Source organism: Cucurbita pepo, chromosome 17 (assembly GCF_057944985.1).
Source record: "Cucurbita pepo subsp. pepo isolate OVF chromosome 17, ASM5794498v1, whole genome shotgun sequence".
Taxonomy (NCBI): domain Eukaryota; kingdom Viridiplantae; phylum Streptophyta; class Magnoliopsida; order Cucurbitales; family Cucurbitaceae; genus Cucurbita; species Cucurbita pepo.
In genome coordinates, this window is record NC_141814.1 from 3,995,747 (window position 1) to 4,015,831 (window position 20,085).

The window sequence follows — 20,085 nt, forward strand, 5'->3', positions numbered from 1 at the left end:
TTTGGTGATCTCAAATTTGCATGAACATGCAAACATGACTCTTTAAATAGAGTGATCATGGTGCATGGAAGATCTTCTTCTTGGTGAAAAACATTGAGAAAAACCTCTCAAAAACACTTCTTCACATATACAAAATCCCTCCCAAGTTTAGTCACTCACCGGATTCCACAATCCCGTTCTAAGGTCGGAGGATAGTGGAGAAGACACTAGTGGTGGTTCGAGATCGGTTCGTGAGGAAAAAGAAGTTTGAATTACAAAAGGTTAGTATTCAAACTCATTAAGTTTTAATACTTATGAACATGCTAGTTATTTACTATGATTGATGTTCTAAAAGTGCCTAAGATCCAAATTGCTTCCGCATGTGTTATATTAACACCACCACCCGCACACCATAAATATTTCTTTCCATCCATCAGTTTAGCAAAAACACTAAGCATATAGCTTCCGATCAGTGTTAGAGTATCACTAGGTAAAGAAAATTAAACCGATCAAAACAAAGAGAAATACCTCAATCCATCCACATTTCCAATTCGAAGATTGAAATCCTACGAAGATTTTGATGATTAAAATGATTATAAAAACATCATACAGTGAGCGAATAAGAGCTAAAGCTCGAACATAGAACTTGAAAAATAAGTAGTTTTCTTTTCTTCTTCTGCGAAACGGTTTTACAGTTCTTCCTCAACTAAATCCTCCTACATGCAAACGACCTCTAAACAACCGAAAAAAAGAGCGAGAACTCGAACACGATAAATATTTCTCTACATCAGTCAATTTAGCAAAAACACTAAGCATGTAACCTCCGTTCAATGTTCATAGTAACACTAGGCAAAGAAAACGAAACCGATCAAAACAAAGAGAAATGCTGTGCATTTCCAAAAAGGATTTGGTCCTCAATGGACCTTGTCAAAGAGCAGATATTACGAAAAAGAGAATACCTTTGTACCTTTCAAAATCCAAACTTAAGCGTACTGCAACCAATTTTGTTCTTTTCCTTGGAAATATGACATTATTGAATGCACCATTTTGTCCACTATGGATTGTTTTGCACCATTCACCAGTGTTACCCAAATTAGCCCATACGAGTACTCATAGCAACCTAAAACAAAGAGAATCTAAAACTATGCATTCATCGAGCATCCAATAACAAGACGCTATGATATTGCATCATATGCATATGTATATCGGTTCGCTACATGTTGAATAGCACGCATATTCATTTAATAAAGAAACACACACCAGACCTTTATAACAAAGTAGAGTACAAAAGGTAAAGAGTTGCAGTGATTTATACAATGATTAAGTCCAAGTCTAGTTTCTATACATCACCATGCTTCTACCAAGCCAACGGTGATATTGTTTTCATCGCTCAGTTTAGAGATCCCTCATTTGGTGCTTTTAAGTCAACTACAATAACTGAGATGTTGTCGCCACTCAAATTACTAGCTTCCTTGCGTATTTTATTTGCAGCACATTGAGCTGGATAAATTACATTACCAGTTCCACCAAGTGCCAACTTCTTGCGTTGCCTTTTCAGTACGCTGCAAGCCATCTTCATCACGTCATCGTTGGATAAGACATCCCATACTCCATCACTTGCCAGAATCAAACACTCATCTTCCTCAGTTCTCGATGTGAACGTAACCTCCGGATCAAATATAATCCACGGTTTCAAGTAATGATCACCTGATCAGAAATATATTTGAAAATCGCAACAATAAAAGATAAATAGATGCAAAATTTGACAATGTAAACTTAGAAGCTTGCAAAATTAGTGGATGACTAGTTATTGTTGGAGGATAAAAGTCCCACTTCCCCTAATTTAGGGAACGATGATGAGTTTATAAACAAAGAATACTCTCTCCATTTGTATATGAGGACTTTTGGGGAAGCCCAAAGCAAAGCCAGGAGAGCTTATGCTTAAAGTGGACAATATTATACCATTGTGGAGAGTCGTATTCGTCTAACAGTTATGAATCGTTGGGAAAATATGAAGCTATGGGTTAGAAGAAACCTATTGCTCTGGTCATTGCCAGCACTTCTTCGACCCTAGGACAGCCTACAAACAGAATTTTTGCTCCTCCCTTAATAAGTCTATCATATTCATCGGGCCTGCTAATCTGCATCAGAAAAGGGGAAATTCTTTGAATCATAATATTAACTAAAAACATGGAAGAATTTGTGCACCCATACAGGACAGAGAGAATTGTAATTGAACCTTGTGGTCAACTGTCAAGGGAATGGCTTGATTCCCACGACAAAGCAATGCTCTAGAGTCACCACAGTTGGCAACAATTATTTGGCAAGCTGACAGAAGAACAACCAAAGCAGTAGATCCAACTGAATATGGGGCCAGAGTCTTGTCCTTGAAGGCATCATCAACCCTCTCATAAGACCTCGTCAATGCCATTTCCCATCGCTCTTGCTTACCGTTTTCAAAAACTCCTCTGTTCCACTCTTCTGCTAATAGTTCATGGAACTTCTTTGAACAATAAGTACTCACCTGATATCATCAAAATAATACCATATCGTATACTCATTTAGTCATGAACCTGTGTCAATCGCTTGTTATCAAACGCCTTATTGACTCTAAGTTCATTGTCTTCAGCAAATTAATTTCCTTCTAAAATCTAAAATTGTACCGAATCATAATGCTAGCATTATCTCAAATGTGGTTGTGAAGCAAACGAGAGGTCATTAGTGAAGCTTCCACGAAACATTTTTATAGTTCTTCCTCAACTAAATCCTCGTACATGCAAATAACCTCTTAACAACCGAAACAAACACAAGAACATGCACACAATAAATATTTCTCTTCATTGATCAATTTAGCGAAAACACTAAGTATATAGCCTCAGTTAGTGTTCAAAGTAGCACTAGACCAAGAAAATGAAATTGACCAAAACAAATAGAAATATCTCAATCCATCCACATTTCTAATTCGAAGATGAGACACTACGAACAATTAAAATGATAACAAAACCATCATACGGTGAAACTCGTAGAGTGGGCAATATTTTGAACCATGGACTCTAGCTTCCCAGTAGATTGGATGAGATCTAGTCCAGACCAGGCCCAGGATGAGATCTAGTCCAGACCAGGCCCAGGCCCATTTTAAAAACAACCAAATCTGATTTATGGGCCGAATCATCAAGGTTTGGGCCTAAGTATGAACCATTAATATTATTTTTTCAAAAATGCCCGTGGGCCCAATCATCAAGGTTTGGGCTATGAGTCATTAATATTATTTTTCAAAAAATGCCCCTCGTCCCCTCTTTTCAAAATAAAAAATTCATTTTTGGCTCCATTTTAAATCATGTTTTAATTTTTGACATGCTATAATTTTAGTTTTCATAATTAACCCATTTTATAAAAAATAAAATTATTTGATGAGTTAGAGTTAAGAAATATAAATGAAAGAAATAATTAACTTTTAATTTTTGACATGCTATAATTTTAGTTTTCATAATTAACCCATTTTATAAAAAATAAAATTATTTGATGAGTTAGAGTTAAGAAATATAAATGAAAGAAATAATTAACTTTTTCAAAGAAACCATATTGACACTCAATCAATTATCATCAGTTCATCACTACTTAATCAGTAAGGAAGAATGTCTCAAAGCATGGGACAAAGGATCAAACACCTTGATTTTACTTCCGACACCACCACAGGTCGGGTTCGGGTAGGTTGGATATGAGAGCGGGAGTTATGAAAAAATTATAAGTAGATACTTTATTAAGAAACTTGGAGAGACCACACTCTCGCACCTAAACTATCAATTTTTAGTTTTTTTTTTTTTTTTTTTTCTTCTTCTTTCTCGGTAGCATACCATCACTTTCTATTTACCACAGATATCACATACAAAAAAATCTTATGGGAGATTTTAAAATTAATAAATAGTATATATATATATATACACCTGGTTTTGTTCTTAATTATAGGTGGTGTTTGTGTATACTTGTAAAGTGAGCTGCATGACGGAGATTTAAATTGCTCCGTGGTCTATCTACATCAGATTTAATCTTCAAAATTGTATGCAAATAAGTGCATTCAACTCATTAGAGATATAAAAAAAAAAAAATACTTGAGGGCCTCCATGACCATCAAACAAGCCAAAATAATGAACTAAAGGTTTCTCTTTCTCGGACCCGTCATCTTTCCATCTAGCTGGAGATAGAAACTCCGGAACAATGGCAATGGCATCCTCCATTGAAGTTCTACGTCCCTTGTCCAATCCAAAACCCCACGAAATCTCACAACTACCGCGTCCGTTGTCTATTGCACTCATCAAGCTCATCGAGCTACCGTCACTCCCACGAGTGTCCTTCCGGCAGCGGTAGCGACAACAACTTCTATCAATGATTCACCAGAGTCGTTGATCATAAGCGCTGAAGCGATACAAGCTATAAAGATAAGTTAAGAAAGAATATATAACTATGGAGAAGGGGTTTTTGCTCCAACGCGTGGAAGAAGGGATGAACATACATGGCAATATGGAGGAAGGAATCAACATACATGGTAATATGGAAGAAGGGATGAACATACCTGGCAAGCTCCTCCAAGTTGCATGCCTGGAGTTGAAAACAAGAATGGGAATTAGTCTGAAGCTGTCAATAAAATCCAATCTCATTATGACATATGGTAATCTCTTCACAGATTTAGATTTATGCACTTTACTCTGAATGCACTTTGCTATGAATAAAGAACTAATTACATGTGGCATGGCCTCAAGTCATTTGGTAAAACCTTACATGTGGCGTGGCTTCATGTGGTTTGGTAAAACTTGGCTAAATATAGGAGACTGAGAACAATTACACTTATTCTCTAAATTAGCACTTTGCTCTGAATTAAGATCCATTTAGATGTGGTTGGACTTCAGGTCATTTGTAAAACTTGGCTAAATATAGGGAGACAAATATCTGAGATTAGTTACACCCGATGAAAAGCTGATAAAAGAAGTAAATATTCAAAAGAAAACAAAATATATTATCTAATAGTTAATTGAAAGCATAAATTTGTTATAGAAAAATGGAACCATGTACAACAAAGGAACTTGGCTTTTGAAGGGATTCCACCTTTATTTAAGGAGGTACGAGCACATACTACAAGTGTACTTGTGTGAAAATCGCTTTAGAGTCTAATTTCTAAGGTTGGTCATGACAAACCTAGTGGCATTAGAAAGGAAAAAAGTAATAAATTTTCATGAAACGACTTACGGTCAATAATCTTCACAAGAAAGATAAATAAATAGTTCTTCATCATGCTTAAATAACCTACAAATTAGAATCGAAATCGAAATAAAAAAGGGTAGTTAGTATAATACTGCCACTAAGAGTCTTAGCTTGAGAATTTGAACAAGAACAAGAAGCACTTTTACACTCACATATGTCTATTGTTAGCTTGAGAATTTGAACAAGAACAAGAAGCACTCTCACACTCATGTAAGTTCCCCGTTGAAGCTCACTCCCAAAGTGTCAATTCCTTGATTAGAAGGCTATGGAGATGATCACGATAACACTAGGTGAAGGCTCTTTATGCTCCCTTTCGTGCTCTCGTAGAGTGAGTTGAGACATGCCAACTAGTTCATCAACGTTGACAGGTTCCTTTGGCACAATTGGATTTGGCTTTAGTACCTCATGATGACACATTTCTACACCCTTTTCTTCTTCCATTGGTACTGTACTTGGTGCCCAAATAGAAAAAAGGAACAGGCACGTAAGCCGAGATGTATCCCGGTATCATAGGCGGGAAACCAGCAACTTCCATCTTGGGTGCATCAAGTTCTTTACCATTTTCTTCAACTGCAGTTTCCATGATATGGAACTCTGAGTTAAGTAAGAGATTTAGTGAAGGTTGTGAACTAGTGTTCTCGGTTTCTTTTGCCTGATAACCATGTAAAACTTCATCTTCTGGGGCACGCAGCAGACCAGTTTCCTGAAAGACACGAAATAAAAGACCAAAATCCTTATCAAGTATAAATGGTACCATTCTAACAGATAGGCGCGCTGAGACCCAATAGCAGATGCATTATGAATTACTGGCACGAGGGTCACTGACCCAAAGAGTTCGTCAATTTTTTGATAAAGAGAATAAATTTATCCCTAAGATTCGGCCTTGGAAATCTGATGTAAGATTTGATATCAAAAACCAAAACGACTTTATTTGAAAACCATTTGAGCCAAATGATTATCAAAGAGATTAGTGAAATTCTAACTTGTTCCTTTTTTTTTTTTTTTTTTGTTTCTTTATTGTCATGCTAGGAATGCTTGGAGAGCTCTCAAGGGACTGGTTAAATTGCAAGCTGTGGTTAGAGAATTTATCGTGAGAAAACGAGCTACTGCAACTTTTCATAGTATGCAGTTCTTTTTTAAAGCTCAAACTATCATTAGGACTCAAAGAGTTTGTAGGTTGTGGTTAGAGGGTTTCTCGTGAGAAAACGAGCTGTTGTAGCTTTTCGCAGCATGCAAAGCCATTTTAGAGCTCAAACTGCCGCTAGGATACAAAGAGCTCATCAATCTTTTGATAAAGATAATAGGTTTATTTCGAGATTCGGCCCTGGAAGTCTTCTGTAAGATTTGACATCGAAAACCAAAACCGCTTGATTTATTCAATTTTTGCCAAATGATTATCAAATAGATGAGTGAAACTCTATCTTGGTTTCTTTCTTTGTTTGCTTACTTGTTTCTTTATTGGCTGCTGCAACTTTTCACAATATGCAAACCCTTTTTAGAGCTCCAATTGACATTAGGATTTAAAGAGTTTGTATGTTGTAGTCAGAGAATTTGACGTGAGACAACTAGCTACTACAACTTTTCACAGTACACAGGCTTTTTTTAGAGCTCAAAATTTGGTTAGGATGCAACAATCTTCCCACAAGCAAATCATTGAAGAAGCTAGAAAACTTCGCGTAACCATGGATTCGTTCGAGTTTCATAATTTATTGCAATCATCGTTAACTTTTAAAATTTGCAATCATAGTTCTCTTTTTTCTTACTAGCTCGTTTGGCACGAGTTACAAAATTCTTAATCACGGAATAAAAAAAAATTATACATAAGTTCATGAAATGTACATTATTTTAAAAATATTAGAAATAATAAATAAAACTCAATACTATAAATTATTTTGTTAAATAAGATCTCCTCCCGACACAAGTTATAAAGATAAGATGTAAGAAAGAAGATATAACTGTGGAGAATGGGTTTTCGCTGCTTGGAAGAAGGATGAACAGACATGGCAATCTCCTCGATGTTGCATGGCCTGAAGTTGGAAACAAGAATTGAAATCTGAAGCTGTTTGGAGCTGTCAAAAAATCCAATCTCATTACTACATATGGTCCCCAATTTATGCACTTTGCTGGAGATCAAGATTAGTTACATGTGTAGTGGTTTAAGTTATTTGGTAAAAGGTGGCTAAATATTGGAAAACAAAGTAACAGTCACGCCCGATGAAAAGCTAAAAAAAGATGTAAATAGTTACTAAAAAACAAAAAACATATAAAAATAAATAAATAAATAAAAATAACTTATCTTCTCTCTCCATGGTAAAACATAAAAATTATTTGAGAGAGAAAAAGAAAAATACTTTCACACATATTTATATGAGAATTGATTCCATTTATTGTATATTAAATCTTTCTATCCTAATTTCATTTATTTTTAAATTTATTTGGGAGAGAAAAAGAAAAATGCTTTCAATAAAGAGAGATTTGGAGTGAGTTAATTGTATATATTAAATCTTTCTATCCTAATTTCATTTATTTTTAAGATTTATTTGGAAAAGAAAAAAAGAAAATATTTTTACCCTATTTGTGTGATGGTTTAGGTGATTGAGAGATTTGGAGTTTATATATTAAATCTTTTTGTTCTAATTTCATTTATTTTGATATTTATTGTAGGGAGAAAAAAAAAAAGAAAATGCTGCAGATTTATAGGAGAGATTTCGAGTTTGTTGTATATATTAAAATTTTCTGTTTAATTTCATTTATTTTTAGATTTATTTGAGAGAGAAAAAGAAAATGTTTTCATTTATTTTTATATTTATTTGGGAGAGAAAAAAAAAATGTTTTACTAGACTAAGGTTGGTCACTAAGTATATAGCCTTCGTTTGGTGTTCAAAGTAGCACTAGACTAAGAAAACGAAACCGATCAAAACAAATAAAAATACCTCAATCCATCCACATTTCTAATTCGAAGATGAGACACTACGAAGAATTAAAATGATAACAAAACAATCATACATTGAAACTCGTAGAGCGGGCAATATTTTGAACCATGGACTCTAGCTTCCCGGTAGGGGTGTACATAGTCCGGGTTGGGTTGGGTTGAGCATTTTTTTTGACCCAACCCAAAAGTTCGGGTTGGTTGGATTGGTAACCCAACCCAACCCGAAACTTTTCACAACCCGACCCAACCCAACCCGACCCGAAACTTTTCACAACCCGACCCAACCCAACCTTCTATTTTCGGGTTGGGTTGTTAATTTTTTTTTTTTTTTAAAGTTTTATTTATCCACAATTTATAATTATTCGGATACAATCTTATATAAAATATATTAAAAATTTACAAACAAACACAAATCAATCCATAATTGCTAAAAAAAAAAAAATTCAATAAAAAACAACGAGCGAAAATTGTAACCTATTAACATAGTTCTTGTAACCTATTAACATAGTTCGAGTGAAAATTGTGACATATTAACATAGTTCAACATGTTATAATATTAAAGAATGCCGGACATTTTTTGAAAATGGATTAAAATAGAGAAAATATAAGGATATATCATGAAATTATTATTCGGATACAATCTTATATAAAATATATTAAAAATTTACAAACAAACACAAATCAATCCATAATTGCTAAAAAAAAAAAAAATTCAATAAAAAACAACGAGCGAAAATTGTAACCTATTAACATAGTTCGAGTGAAAATTGTGACATATTAACATAGTTCAACATGTTATAATATTAAAGAATGCCGGACATTTTTTGAAAATGGATTAAAATAGAGAAAATATAAGGATATATCATGAAATTAAATAAACAATAAAAATGATTAGTTTAAAGATATTGTATATAACAAAAAAAACATATAAAAATATTTTAGTTGAAATATGTTTATGATTTGATAAAGATAGATAGCCTAAATTATTAGAAAAAATAATATATATTGGTTAGTAAGGTATTAAGGTATTTTAAAGGTATTTTAAAAAATATAATATATTGGTTAGTAAGGTATTTTAAAAAATATATATAATATAAAAGAAAAAAATACATGGCCTATTTTAATCCTTTTATATATATATATAATTTATGAAAATATAATGATTGGTTAGTAAGGTATTTAAAAAATATAATATATTGGTTAGTAAGGTATTTTAAAAAATATATATAATATAAAAGAAAAAAATACATGGCCTATTTTAATCCTTTTATATATATATATAATTTATGAAAATATAATGGTTGGTTAGTAAGGTTAAAAAATATATATAATATAAAAGAAAAAAATACATGGCCTATTTTAATCCTTTTATATATATATATAATTTATGAAAATATAATGGTTGGTTAGTAAGGTATTTTAAAGGTATTTTAAAAAATATATTGGTTAGTAAGGTATTTTAAAAAATATATATATAATATAAAAGAAAAAAATACATGTATTGTACGGATTCGAACTCAAGTATGATTCTTCTTCGACCGGCCAAAATACCACTCTGTCAAACCTATTGTAAATTAGATTACTTAATATATCCAATCTATTTAAATTTATATCGGGTCAATCCCCACGAACCCGAAACCGAACCGATTCAATTCGGGTTCAGAAAAATGAACCCAACCCAACCCTACCCGAAATGCTAATCCAACCCAACCCAACCCTTGTACTTCGGGTTGGGTTGGTCCGGGTTATCGGGTTGAATGTACACCCCCTACTTCCCGGTAGGTTGGATGAGATCAGACCAGGCCGAGGCCCATTTTAAAAACAACCAAATCTGATTTTATGGGCCGAATCAGGTTTGGGCCTAAATATGAGCCACTAATATTATTTTTTTTCAAAAATGCCCCTGGGCCCAATCATCAAGGTTTGGGCCTAAGTATGAGCCATTAATATTATTTTTCCAAAAATGCCCCTCGTCCCCTCCTTACAAAATAAAAAATTCATTTTTGGCTCCATTTTAAATGTTTTAATTTTGACCTGCTATAATTTTTCTTTGGTGGTTGAATGTTATAATTTTACTTTTCATAATTAATCCATTTTATAAAAAATAAAATTACTTGTAAGAGTAAAAATGAATATAAATGAAAGAAATAATTAACTTTTTCAAAGGAACTATATTGACTCGATCAATTATCATCAGTTCATCACTACTTAATCGGTAAGGAAGAGTGTCTCAAAGCATGGGACAAAGGATCAAACATTTTGATTTTACTTCTGACACCACCACAGGTCGGGTTCGGGTAGGCATTCAACTAATTAGAGATACCAAAAAGAATACCTGAGGGCCTCCATGACCATCAAACAAGCCAAAATAATGAACTAAAGGTTTCTCTTTCTCGGACCCGTCATCTTTCCATCTAGCTGGAGATAGAAACTTCGGAACAATGGCAATGGCATCCTCCATTGAAGTTCTACGTCCCTTGTCCAATCCAAAACCCCACGAAAACTCACAACTACCGCGTCCATTGTCTATTGCACTCATCGAGCTCATCGAGCTACCGTCACTCCTACGAGTGTCCTTCCGGCAGCGGTAGCGACAACAACTTCTATCAATGATTCACCGGAGTCGTTGATCATAAGCGCTGAAGCGTCACAAGTTATAAAGACAAGTTAAGGTAAGAAGAATATATAACAATGGAGAAGGGGGTTTTGCTCCAATGCGTGGAAGAAGGGATGAACATACATGGCAGTATGGAGGAAGGAATGAACATACATGGCAATATGGAAGAAGGGATGAACATACATGGCAAGCTCCTCGAAGTTGCATGGCCTGGAGTTGAAAACAAAAATGGGAATAAGTCTGAAGCTGTCAATAAAATCCAATCTCATTATGACATATGGTAATCTCTTCACAGATTTAGATTTATGCACTTTACTCTGAATGCACTTTGCTATGAATAAAGAACTAATTACATGTGGCATGGCCTCAAGTCATTTGGTAAAACTTGGCTAAATATAGGAGACAGAGAACAATTACACTTATTCTCTAAATTAGCACTTTGCTCTGAATTAAGATCTATTTACATGTTGTTGGACTTCAGGTCATTTGTAAAACTTGGCTAAATACAGGGAGACAAATATCTGAGATGAGTTACACCTGATGAAAAGCTGATAAAAGAAGTAAATATTCAAAAGAAAACAAAATATATTATCTAATAGTTAATTGAAAGCATAAATTTGTTATAGAAAAATGGAACCCATGTACAACAAAGGAACTTGGCTTTTGAAGGGATTCCACCTTTATTTAAGGAGGTACGAGCACATACTACAAGTGTATTTGTGTGAAAATCACTTTAGAGTCTAATTTCTAAGGTTGGTCATGACAAACCTGGTGGCATTAGAAAGGAAAAAAGTAATAAATTTTCATGAAACGACTTACCGTCAATAATCCTCACAAGAAAGATAAATAAATAGTTCTTCCTCATGCTTAAATAATCTACAAATTAGAATCGAAATAAAAAAGGGTAGTTAGTGTAATACTGGCATAAAGAGTCTTAGCTTGAGAATTTGAACAAGAACAAGAAGCACTCTCACACTCATGTATGTCTATTCTTAGCTTGAGAATTTGAACAAGAACAAGAAGCCCTTCACCTATTTATTCACTGTAAACTAAGAAAATGAAAGATAAGCTCAATCACCTCTCCCTATTTATTCTTTCATTTCACTCTACTTACCTGACTCCTTCACCTAAACAAAAAGGAAATGAAATCCGGTCACACTCATGTAAGTTCCCGGTTGAAGCTCACTCCCAATGTGTGAATTCCTTGATTAGAAGGCTATGAAGATGATCACCCTAACACTAGAGAGATATGTATTAATTTAATGCCTAAAAAAGGTATAGAGATTGTCCACAAAATCAAGTTAGGATCTCCTTATTAATATATTTATTACAATATCTACGTGTTACAGTTACAGTTACAAAGAATACATATACTTTAAGAACTTTCTATGGCCTACATTATCATTAAGAAACCCACACTACCAAACTTTCTATGAAAAACAAAACTAATTACGGGTGTAATTTTTCAAGGAAATCTCACGATGCATGAAGACGCCTCCCTTCTTGTTTCAAAGAGCTTTGTTTGTGTCATTGTCGTCCTTGTTTAACTCCGAACGGCTGACTCGAGCATTTGGATGAAATGCTGACAGTCGTCTTGAGGGTTCGCTTATCAATTTTAAGGTCAGAGGTGAAGGCTCTTTATGCTCCCTTTCGTGCTCTCGTAGTTGAGACATGCCAACTAATTCATCAACGTTGACACGTTCTTTTGGCACAATTGGATTTGGCTTTAGTACCTCATGATGACACATTTCTACACCCTTTTCTTCTTCCATTGGGACTGTACTTGGTGCCCAAATAGAAAAAGGAACAGGCACGTAAGCCGAGATGTATCCCGGTATCATAGGCGGGAAACCAGCAACTTCCATCTTGGGTGCATCAAGTTCTTTACCATTTTCTTCAACCGGTTAAGTGAGAGATTTAGTGAAGGTTATAAACCAGTGTTCTCTGTTTCTTTTGCCTGATAACCATGTAAAACTTCATCTTCTGGGGCACGCAGCAAATCAGTTTCCTGAAAGACAGGAAATAAAAGACCAAAATCCTTAGCAAGTATAAATGGTACCATGCTAACAGATAGGCGCGCTGAGACCCAATAGCATATGCATTATGAATTACTGGCACGAGGGTCACTCACCCAAAGATTTCGTCGATTTTTCGATATCCTGAGATTCGGCCTTGGAAATCTGATGTAAGATTCGATATCAAAAACCAAAACGATTTTATTTGAAAACCATTTGAGCAAAATGATTATCAAAGAGATTAGTGAAATTCTAACTTGTTCCTTTTTTTTGTTTCTTTATTGTCATGCTAGGAATGCTTGGAGAGCTCTCAAGGGACCGGTTAAATTGCAAGCTGTGGTTAGAGAATTTATCGTGAGAAAACGAGCTGCTGCAACTTTTCATAATATGCAGTTCTTTTTTAAAGCTCAAACTATCGTTAGGACTCAAAGAGTTTGTAGGTCGTGGTTAGAGGGTTTCTCATGAGAAAACGAGCTGTTGTAGCTTTTCGCAGTATGCAGAGCCATTTTAGAGCTCAAACTGCCGCTAGGATACAAAGAGCTCATCAATCTTTTGATAAAGATAATAGGTTTATTTCGAGATTCGGCCCTGGAAGTCTTCTGTAAGATTTGACATCGAAAACCAAAACCGCTTGATTTATTCAATTTTTGCCAAATGATTATCAAATAGATGAGTGAAACTCTATCTTGGTTCCTTTCTTTGTTTGCGTACTTGTTTCTTTATTGGCTGCTGCAACTTTCCACAATATGCAAACCCTTTTTTGAGCTCAAATTGACATTAGGATTTAAAGAGTTTGTATGTTGTAGTCAGAGGATTTGATCGTGAGACAACTAGCTACTACAACTTTTCACAGTATACAGGCTTTTTTTAGAGCTCAAAATGCTATTAGGATGCAACAATCTTCCCACAAGCAAATCATTGAAGAAGCTAGAAAACTTCGTGTAACCATGGATTCGTTCGAGTTTCATAATTTATTGCAATCATAGTTAACTTTTAAAATTTGCAATCATAGTTCTCTTTTTTCTTACTAGCTCGTTTGGCAAGAGTTACAAAATTCTTAATCACGGAATAAAAAAAAATTATAAATAAGTTCATGAAATGTACAGTATTTTAAAAATATTAGAAATAATAAATAAAACTCAATACTATAAATTATTTTGGTAAATAAGATCTCCTCCAATGACACAAAGTTATAAAGATAAGTTGTAAGAAAGAAGATATAATTGTGGAGAATGGGTTTTGGCTGCTTGGAAGAAGGATGAACAGACATGGCAATCTCCTCGATGTTGCAGGAAACAAGAATTGAAATCTGAAGCCGTTGGAGCTGTTCAAATATCCAATCTCATTATGACATATGTCCCCAATTTATGCACTTTGCTCTAAATTAAGATTAGTTACATGTGTAGTGGTTTAAGTTATTTGGTAAAAGGTGGCTAAATATTGGAAAACAGAGTAACCGTCACACCTAATGAAAATCTAAAAAAAAATGTAAATATTCACTAGAAAACAAAAACATATAAAAATAAATAAATAAATAAAAATAACTTATCCTCTCTCTTCATTGTAAAACATAAAAATGGTAGGTAACAAAAAAAAATTATTTGAGAGAGAAAAAGAAAAATACTTTCACTAGATACGACATATTTATATGAGATAGATACGACATATTTATATGAGAATTGATTCTGAGTTTATTGTATATTAAATCTTTTTATCCTAATTTCATTTATTTTTAAATTTATTTCGGAGATAAAAAGAAACCTAATTTCATTTATTTTTAAATTTATTTCGGAGATAAAAAGAAAAATGCTTTCAGTAGAGAGAGATTTCATTTGGAGTGAGTTTATTGTATATATTAAATCTTTCTATCCTAATTTCATTTATTTTTAAGATTTATTTGGAAGAGAAAAAAGGAAAATACTTTTACCCTATTTGTGTGATGGTTTAGGTGATTGAGAGATTTAGAGTTTATATATGTTAAATCTTTTTGTTCTAATTTCATTTATTTTTATATTTATTTTAGGGAGAAAAAAAGAAAATGCTGTAGATATATAGGAGAGATTTCGAGTTTGTTGTATATATTAAATTTTTCTGTCTAATTTCATTTATTTGTAGATTTATTTGGGAGAGAAAAAGGAAAATGTTTTACCTGCACATTGCAGATTTATGTGAGCATATATTTTAGTTTATTGTATATATTAAATTTTATGGTCCTAATTTCATTTATTTTTAGATTCATTTGGGAGAGAAAAAAAAAATGTTTTTCTTAGTGAGGAAAGATAAGATTTCTGTTGTAAATATTAAATCTTTCTGTCCTAATTTCATTTATTTGTAGATTTATTTGGGAGAGAAAGTAAACTAGAAAGATTTAGTGTTGTATATATTAAATTTTTCTGTACTAATTCCATTTATTTTTAGATTTATTTGGGAGAGAAAAAAGAAAATGTTTTCACTGCAGATTTATGTGATCATATATTTCCAGTTTGTTGTATATATTAAAATTTTCCGTCCTAATTTCATTTATTTTTAGATTTATTTGGGAGAGAAAAAAAAATGTTTTTCGTACGGCAGATTTATGTGAAGAAAGATTTCGAGATTGTTGTATATATTACATTTTTCTGTCCTAATTTCATTTATTTTTAGATTTGAGAGAGAAAAAGGAAAAATGTTTTCACGGCATACTACAGATTTATGTGAGCATATATTTCGAGTTTGTTGTATATATTAAAATTTTCAGTCCTAATTTCATTTATGTATATATTAAGTATTTCTATCTAATCTCATGAAGGGATCACAATGGATTATATCTTATCTATTTTTTAAAAAATTGTTCCAATTATTAGATGTGATTTAGAAATTCTAACGGTTTTAACTGAGTTTAAAGAATAATAGTATTAAGAATTGATCTAGAATTATTCTGACAATAGAATTAAAAAAAAGACAGAGAATTAACGTCAATAATATTAAAAAAAGGTACATAAATTATTCTACCAACAAAATTAATAAAAAAAAAATAGAAGATTTGAAAGCAACCATATTTGACCATATTTGACCATTATAAGTCGAGTAAATACAAGAAAAATAAAATATATAATTAAAAATTATAAAGAAAAAAATAGATATAGAAAAAGAAAAAAATTAAGATAAATTATAAATGGAAAAACAAAGAAAAATAAAAAATTGGGGAACCAAGTAAATGATAAAACAAAATAAATAAGAGGAAATAGTGTAAATTACACAATTTTTTTTTATATAAAGTAACTCCCATAAAACAGTAGCATTTTTAATAAAAATAAAATTCTATATATATCTATATCTATATATATATATTAATTATAAAATATTCTAAAACTTTATCTACAAAACTTTAATATTAGCATGAAATCTAATCTATGGACTATCGTAAATTATAATAATAATTGAACTTTAATTTATTGACAATAGCTTAAGCTAATCAGTTAGATGACTTTAGGTATCGCATTGTTATATTTGATGTTGACACGTGTCTTGTGGTGGTTCTGCCCGTGTTATAAATTTGATGTGTGTGAATTGTTTATAAATCGATATGACTATGATATGTTATGTATGTATTATGATATGTGAATGATATGATACCTCTTACGTTATGCTGTGTTCAATGATATGTGTGAGATAAGATACGAGAAGGATGCAATAAATGTAATATAACGATATGAAAAATATATGACTGACATAGCTATATAATTAGGTTAGGTATAGAAAAGGATATGACTCTGATAGATTGATAGAACGATATGATTAGATTATGGATAGAACAATTGTTATGATTTCATAGGTAAGAAACAATAATATAATTGAAATAAATTCATAGGACTTAACTCATTTGAATTTGACCTAAATGATTGTTGATCGAGTCAATATTGACATCTATCACTGCCAAAAGGAGAGAGGTAAGGTTTTGATACCAAAAAGTAGCTGAGGGACTCCATGACTATCAAACAAGCCAAAATAATGAACCAAAGGTTCCTCTTCCACCGACCCGTCATCTTTCTATCCAATTGGAGATAGAAACTCTAGAACAATGGTGATGGCATCCTCAGTTGCAGTTCTATGTCCTTTATCCAATCTAAAACCCCAACGAAATCTTAAAACTACCACGTCCATTGTCCATTGCACTCATCAAGCCACCATCACTCCCACGAGTGTCCTTTTGGCAGCGGCAGGGACAGTAGCTTCTGTCAATGATTGACCGGAGCCGTTGATCATAAGCACTGAAACGACACAAGTTATAAAGATAAGTTAAGGTAGAAAGAAGATATAACTGTGGAGAATGGGGTTTTTGCTACAACGCGTGGAGGAAGGAATGAACATACACAGCAATCTCCTTGATGTTGCATGGTCCCATTACGACATATGGTTGGTCAGCCGATTTATGCACTTTGATGTGAATCAAGATCTAATTACATGTTGCTTGGTTTTAGGTCATTCAGTAAAACCCAGCTAAATATGGGAAGATAGATATCTAGGAACACTCAAATATTCAAAATAAAACAAAAAATATATAAAAATAGATAAATAATAACAATAATAATAAATTAATAAAAAAAAATAACTCATTCCTCCATCCACCCATTTCTCACAACTCGTCCCCAAATATCTATCATCAATCCTATGCTACAATGCATTAGCTATTATGCTAGAAAAAGAGAAAAAAAAAACCCATGCTCCAATGCATTAGCTATTATTCTAGAAAGAGAGAAAAAAATAGAACATCAAAATTGCAGATACATAACTTTTGAGATGTAGTTGGGAGAGAAAAAGGAAAATGGCTCCACAGGTCCAATAAATTTGTTGTATATATTAAATTTATCTTAATTTCATTTTTAAGAGATCACCCAATTATATCTTAGATTTTCTTTAAATTGTTTCAATCGTTTAGTTTGGAATAGTAAAAAGAAAATTAATTAAAATTAGACCCATAATTAATCAACCAATACAATTAAAATATATATATATATATATATATATATATATATATATATATATATATATATATATATATATATATATATATATATATATATATATATATATATATATATATATATATATTAAAAAAGATAAAAAAGACTGAAAATTTGGGAGCAACAACCAAGTAAATAAAAAAAATAAATTAGTGTATATAATTAAAAACTAAAACTAAATACAAAACAAAAGTAAGATGAAAAGAAAAAAAATTAAGATTTAGGTAATAGAATTATAAACTAAAACTAATACCTAAACAAACAAAAATAAAAATTTACACTCATAAAAAAAATAATAATAATAATAAAGATTTAGCTAACAAAACTAAGCCAGGCATAACATGTATCCCATGGTAGATTCGAGGAATAATTTAGTAGAAATTTGAATTTGAAACTGATGTCATGGACTTACATAGGTTGACTTGGATTTCGAGTGATAAAATCAAACTTTAATTTAGTGACAACAGCTTAACTAATCAGGTAAATTAAATGAATACGTATTCAATGTTCATGATATGTATATAGCAACGACCTTAATTTAAGTAAAAAGATTTGGGTCGTTGCAAAATACCTTAATCCGTCAGCATTTTTTATTCGAAGATGAGATCCTATGAAGATTTTGAGGATTAAAATGATAACAAAATTATCATATAGTGAGTGCATATAAGCTAAAACTTGAAAAACAAGTGCTTTTCTTCTTCTTCTACTACTAAATTTCTTTACCGTTCTTCCTTAACTAAATCCTCCTAAATACAAACGACCTCTTAACAACCATAAATAAACAAAAGAACTTGCACACGGTAAACATTTCTCCCATTCGTTCGGTTTAGCAAAAACACTAAGCATATAGTCTCCGTTCAGTGTTCAGAGTAGCAATAGTCAAAGAAAATGAAATCGATCAAAACAAAGAAAAATACATTAATCCATCCGCATTTTCAATTTGAAGATGAGATCATACGAAGATTTTAAGTATTAAAATTATAATAAAATCATCATACAATGAGTGAATAGGAGTTGAAACTCGAACGTAGAACTCGAAAAACAAGTGCTTTTCTTCGTCTTCTTCGTCTTCTTCTTCTACAAAAGCTTTTTAAAGTTTTTCCTAAAAAAATCCTCCTACATAAAAATGACCTCTTAACAACCGGAAACAAACACAAGAACTCAAACACTTTAAATATTTCTCCTCATCAATTAGCGAAAACACTAAGTATATAGCCTTAGTTAATGTTCAAAATAGCCCTAGGTAAAGAAAAAGAAACCAACCAAAACAAAGAGAAATACATCAATCCAAAGCATTTCCAATTCAAAGATGAGATCCTACGAAGATTTTGAAGATTAAAATGATAACAAAACCATCATACAGTGAGCAAAACGAGCTGCAATCGAACGTAGAATTCGGAAAACAAATGTTTTTCTTCTTCTTCTTTTACGAAACCTTTTTACGGTTATTCCTCAACTAAATCCTCCTACATGCAAACGACCTCTTAACAAATAAAAATAAATACTAAAACTCGAACACGACAAATAATTCTCCTCATTGGTCGGTTTAACCAAAACACTAAGAATATAGCTTCCGTTCAATGTTCAGAGGGCACTAGGCAAAAAAAAAAAAAAAAAACGAAACTGATCAAAACAAACAGAACTGTCTCAATCCATCCACATTTCCAATTTGAAGATGAGATCCTACAAAGATTTTGAGAATGAAAATGATAACTAAACCATCATACAAAGAGAATATGAGCTGAAACTCGAACGTAGAACTCGAAAAATAAGTGATTTTCGTCTTCTATGAAACTTTTTTCCAATTTTTCCTCAACTAAATCCTCCTACATGCAAACGACCTCTTAACAACCAAAAACAAAACAAGAACTCGCACACCATAATTATTTCTCCACATGGGTCGGTTCAGCGAAAATACTAAGCATATAGCCTCCGTTTAATGTTCACAGTAGACTAGTCAAGAAAACGAAACTGATAAAAAAAAAAAATGTCTCAATCCATCCGCATTTCCAATTCGAAGATGAGATCCTACTAAGATTTTGAGAATGAAAATGATAAGAAAACCATCATACATTGAGCTCTTAGGAGCCGTAATCGAATTTAGAACTCGGAAAACAAATTTTCTTCTTCTTCTTCTATGAAACCTTTTTATAGTTCTTCCTCCTCTTACATGCAAACATTGAGCTCTTAGGAGACGAAATCGAATTTAGAACTCGGAAAACAAATTTTCTTCTTCTTCTTCTATGAAACCTTTTTATAGTTCTTCCTCCTCTTACATGCAAA

General features: G+C 32.3%; 2 protein-coding genes across 2 annotated transcripts; both read right to left on the reverse strand.

The window, feature by feature from the left end:
* Nucleotides 1-1,343: 1,343 nt before the first annotated feature.
* Nucleotides 1,344-10,579, reverse strand: LOC111778921 (putative protein phosphatase 2C 6). The gene is made up of 4 exons (XM_087119295.1): nucleotides 10,503-10,579; nucleotides 2,219-2,503; nucleotides 2,015-2,120; nucleotides 1,344-1,686 (listed from the first exon to the last, which is right to left on the reverse strand). The coding sequence occupies exons 2-4, from the start codon at nucleotides 2,408-2,410 to the stop codon at nucleotides 1,370-1,372; spliced, it is 615 nt and encodes a 204-aa protein (XP_086975421.1). The 5' UTR covers nucleotides 2,411-2,503; nucleotides 10,503-10,579; the 3' UTR covers nucleotides 1,344-1,369.
* A 1,713-nt stretch (nucleotides 10,580-12,292) lies between these two features.
* On the reverse strand, nucleotides 12,293-12,846 carry LOC147787507 (transcription factor KUA1-like). Its single transcript, XM_087119220.1, has 2 exons — nucleotides 12,720-12,846; nucleotides 12,293-12,678 (listed from the first exon to the last, which is right to left on the reverse strand). The coding sequence occupies exons 1-2, from the start codon at nucleotides 12,844-12,846 to the stop codon at nucleotides 12,293-12,295; spliced, it is 513 nt and encodes a 170-aa protein (XP_086975346.1).
* Nucleotides 12,847-20,085: the final 7,239 nt, after the last annotated feature.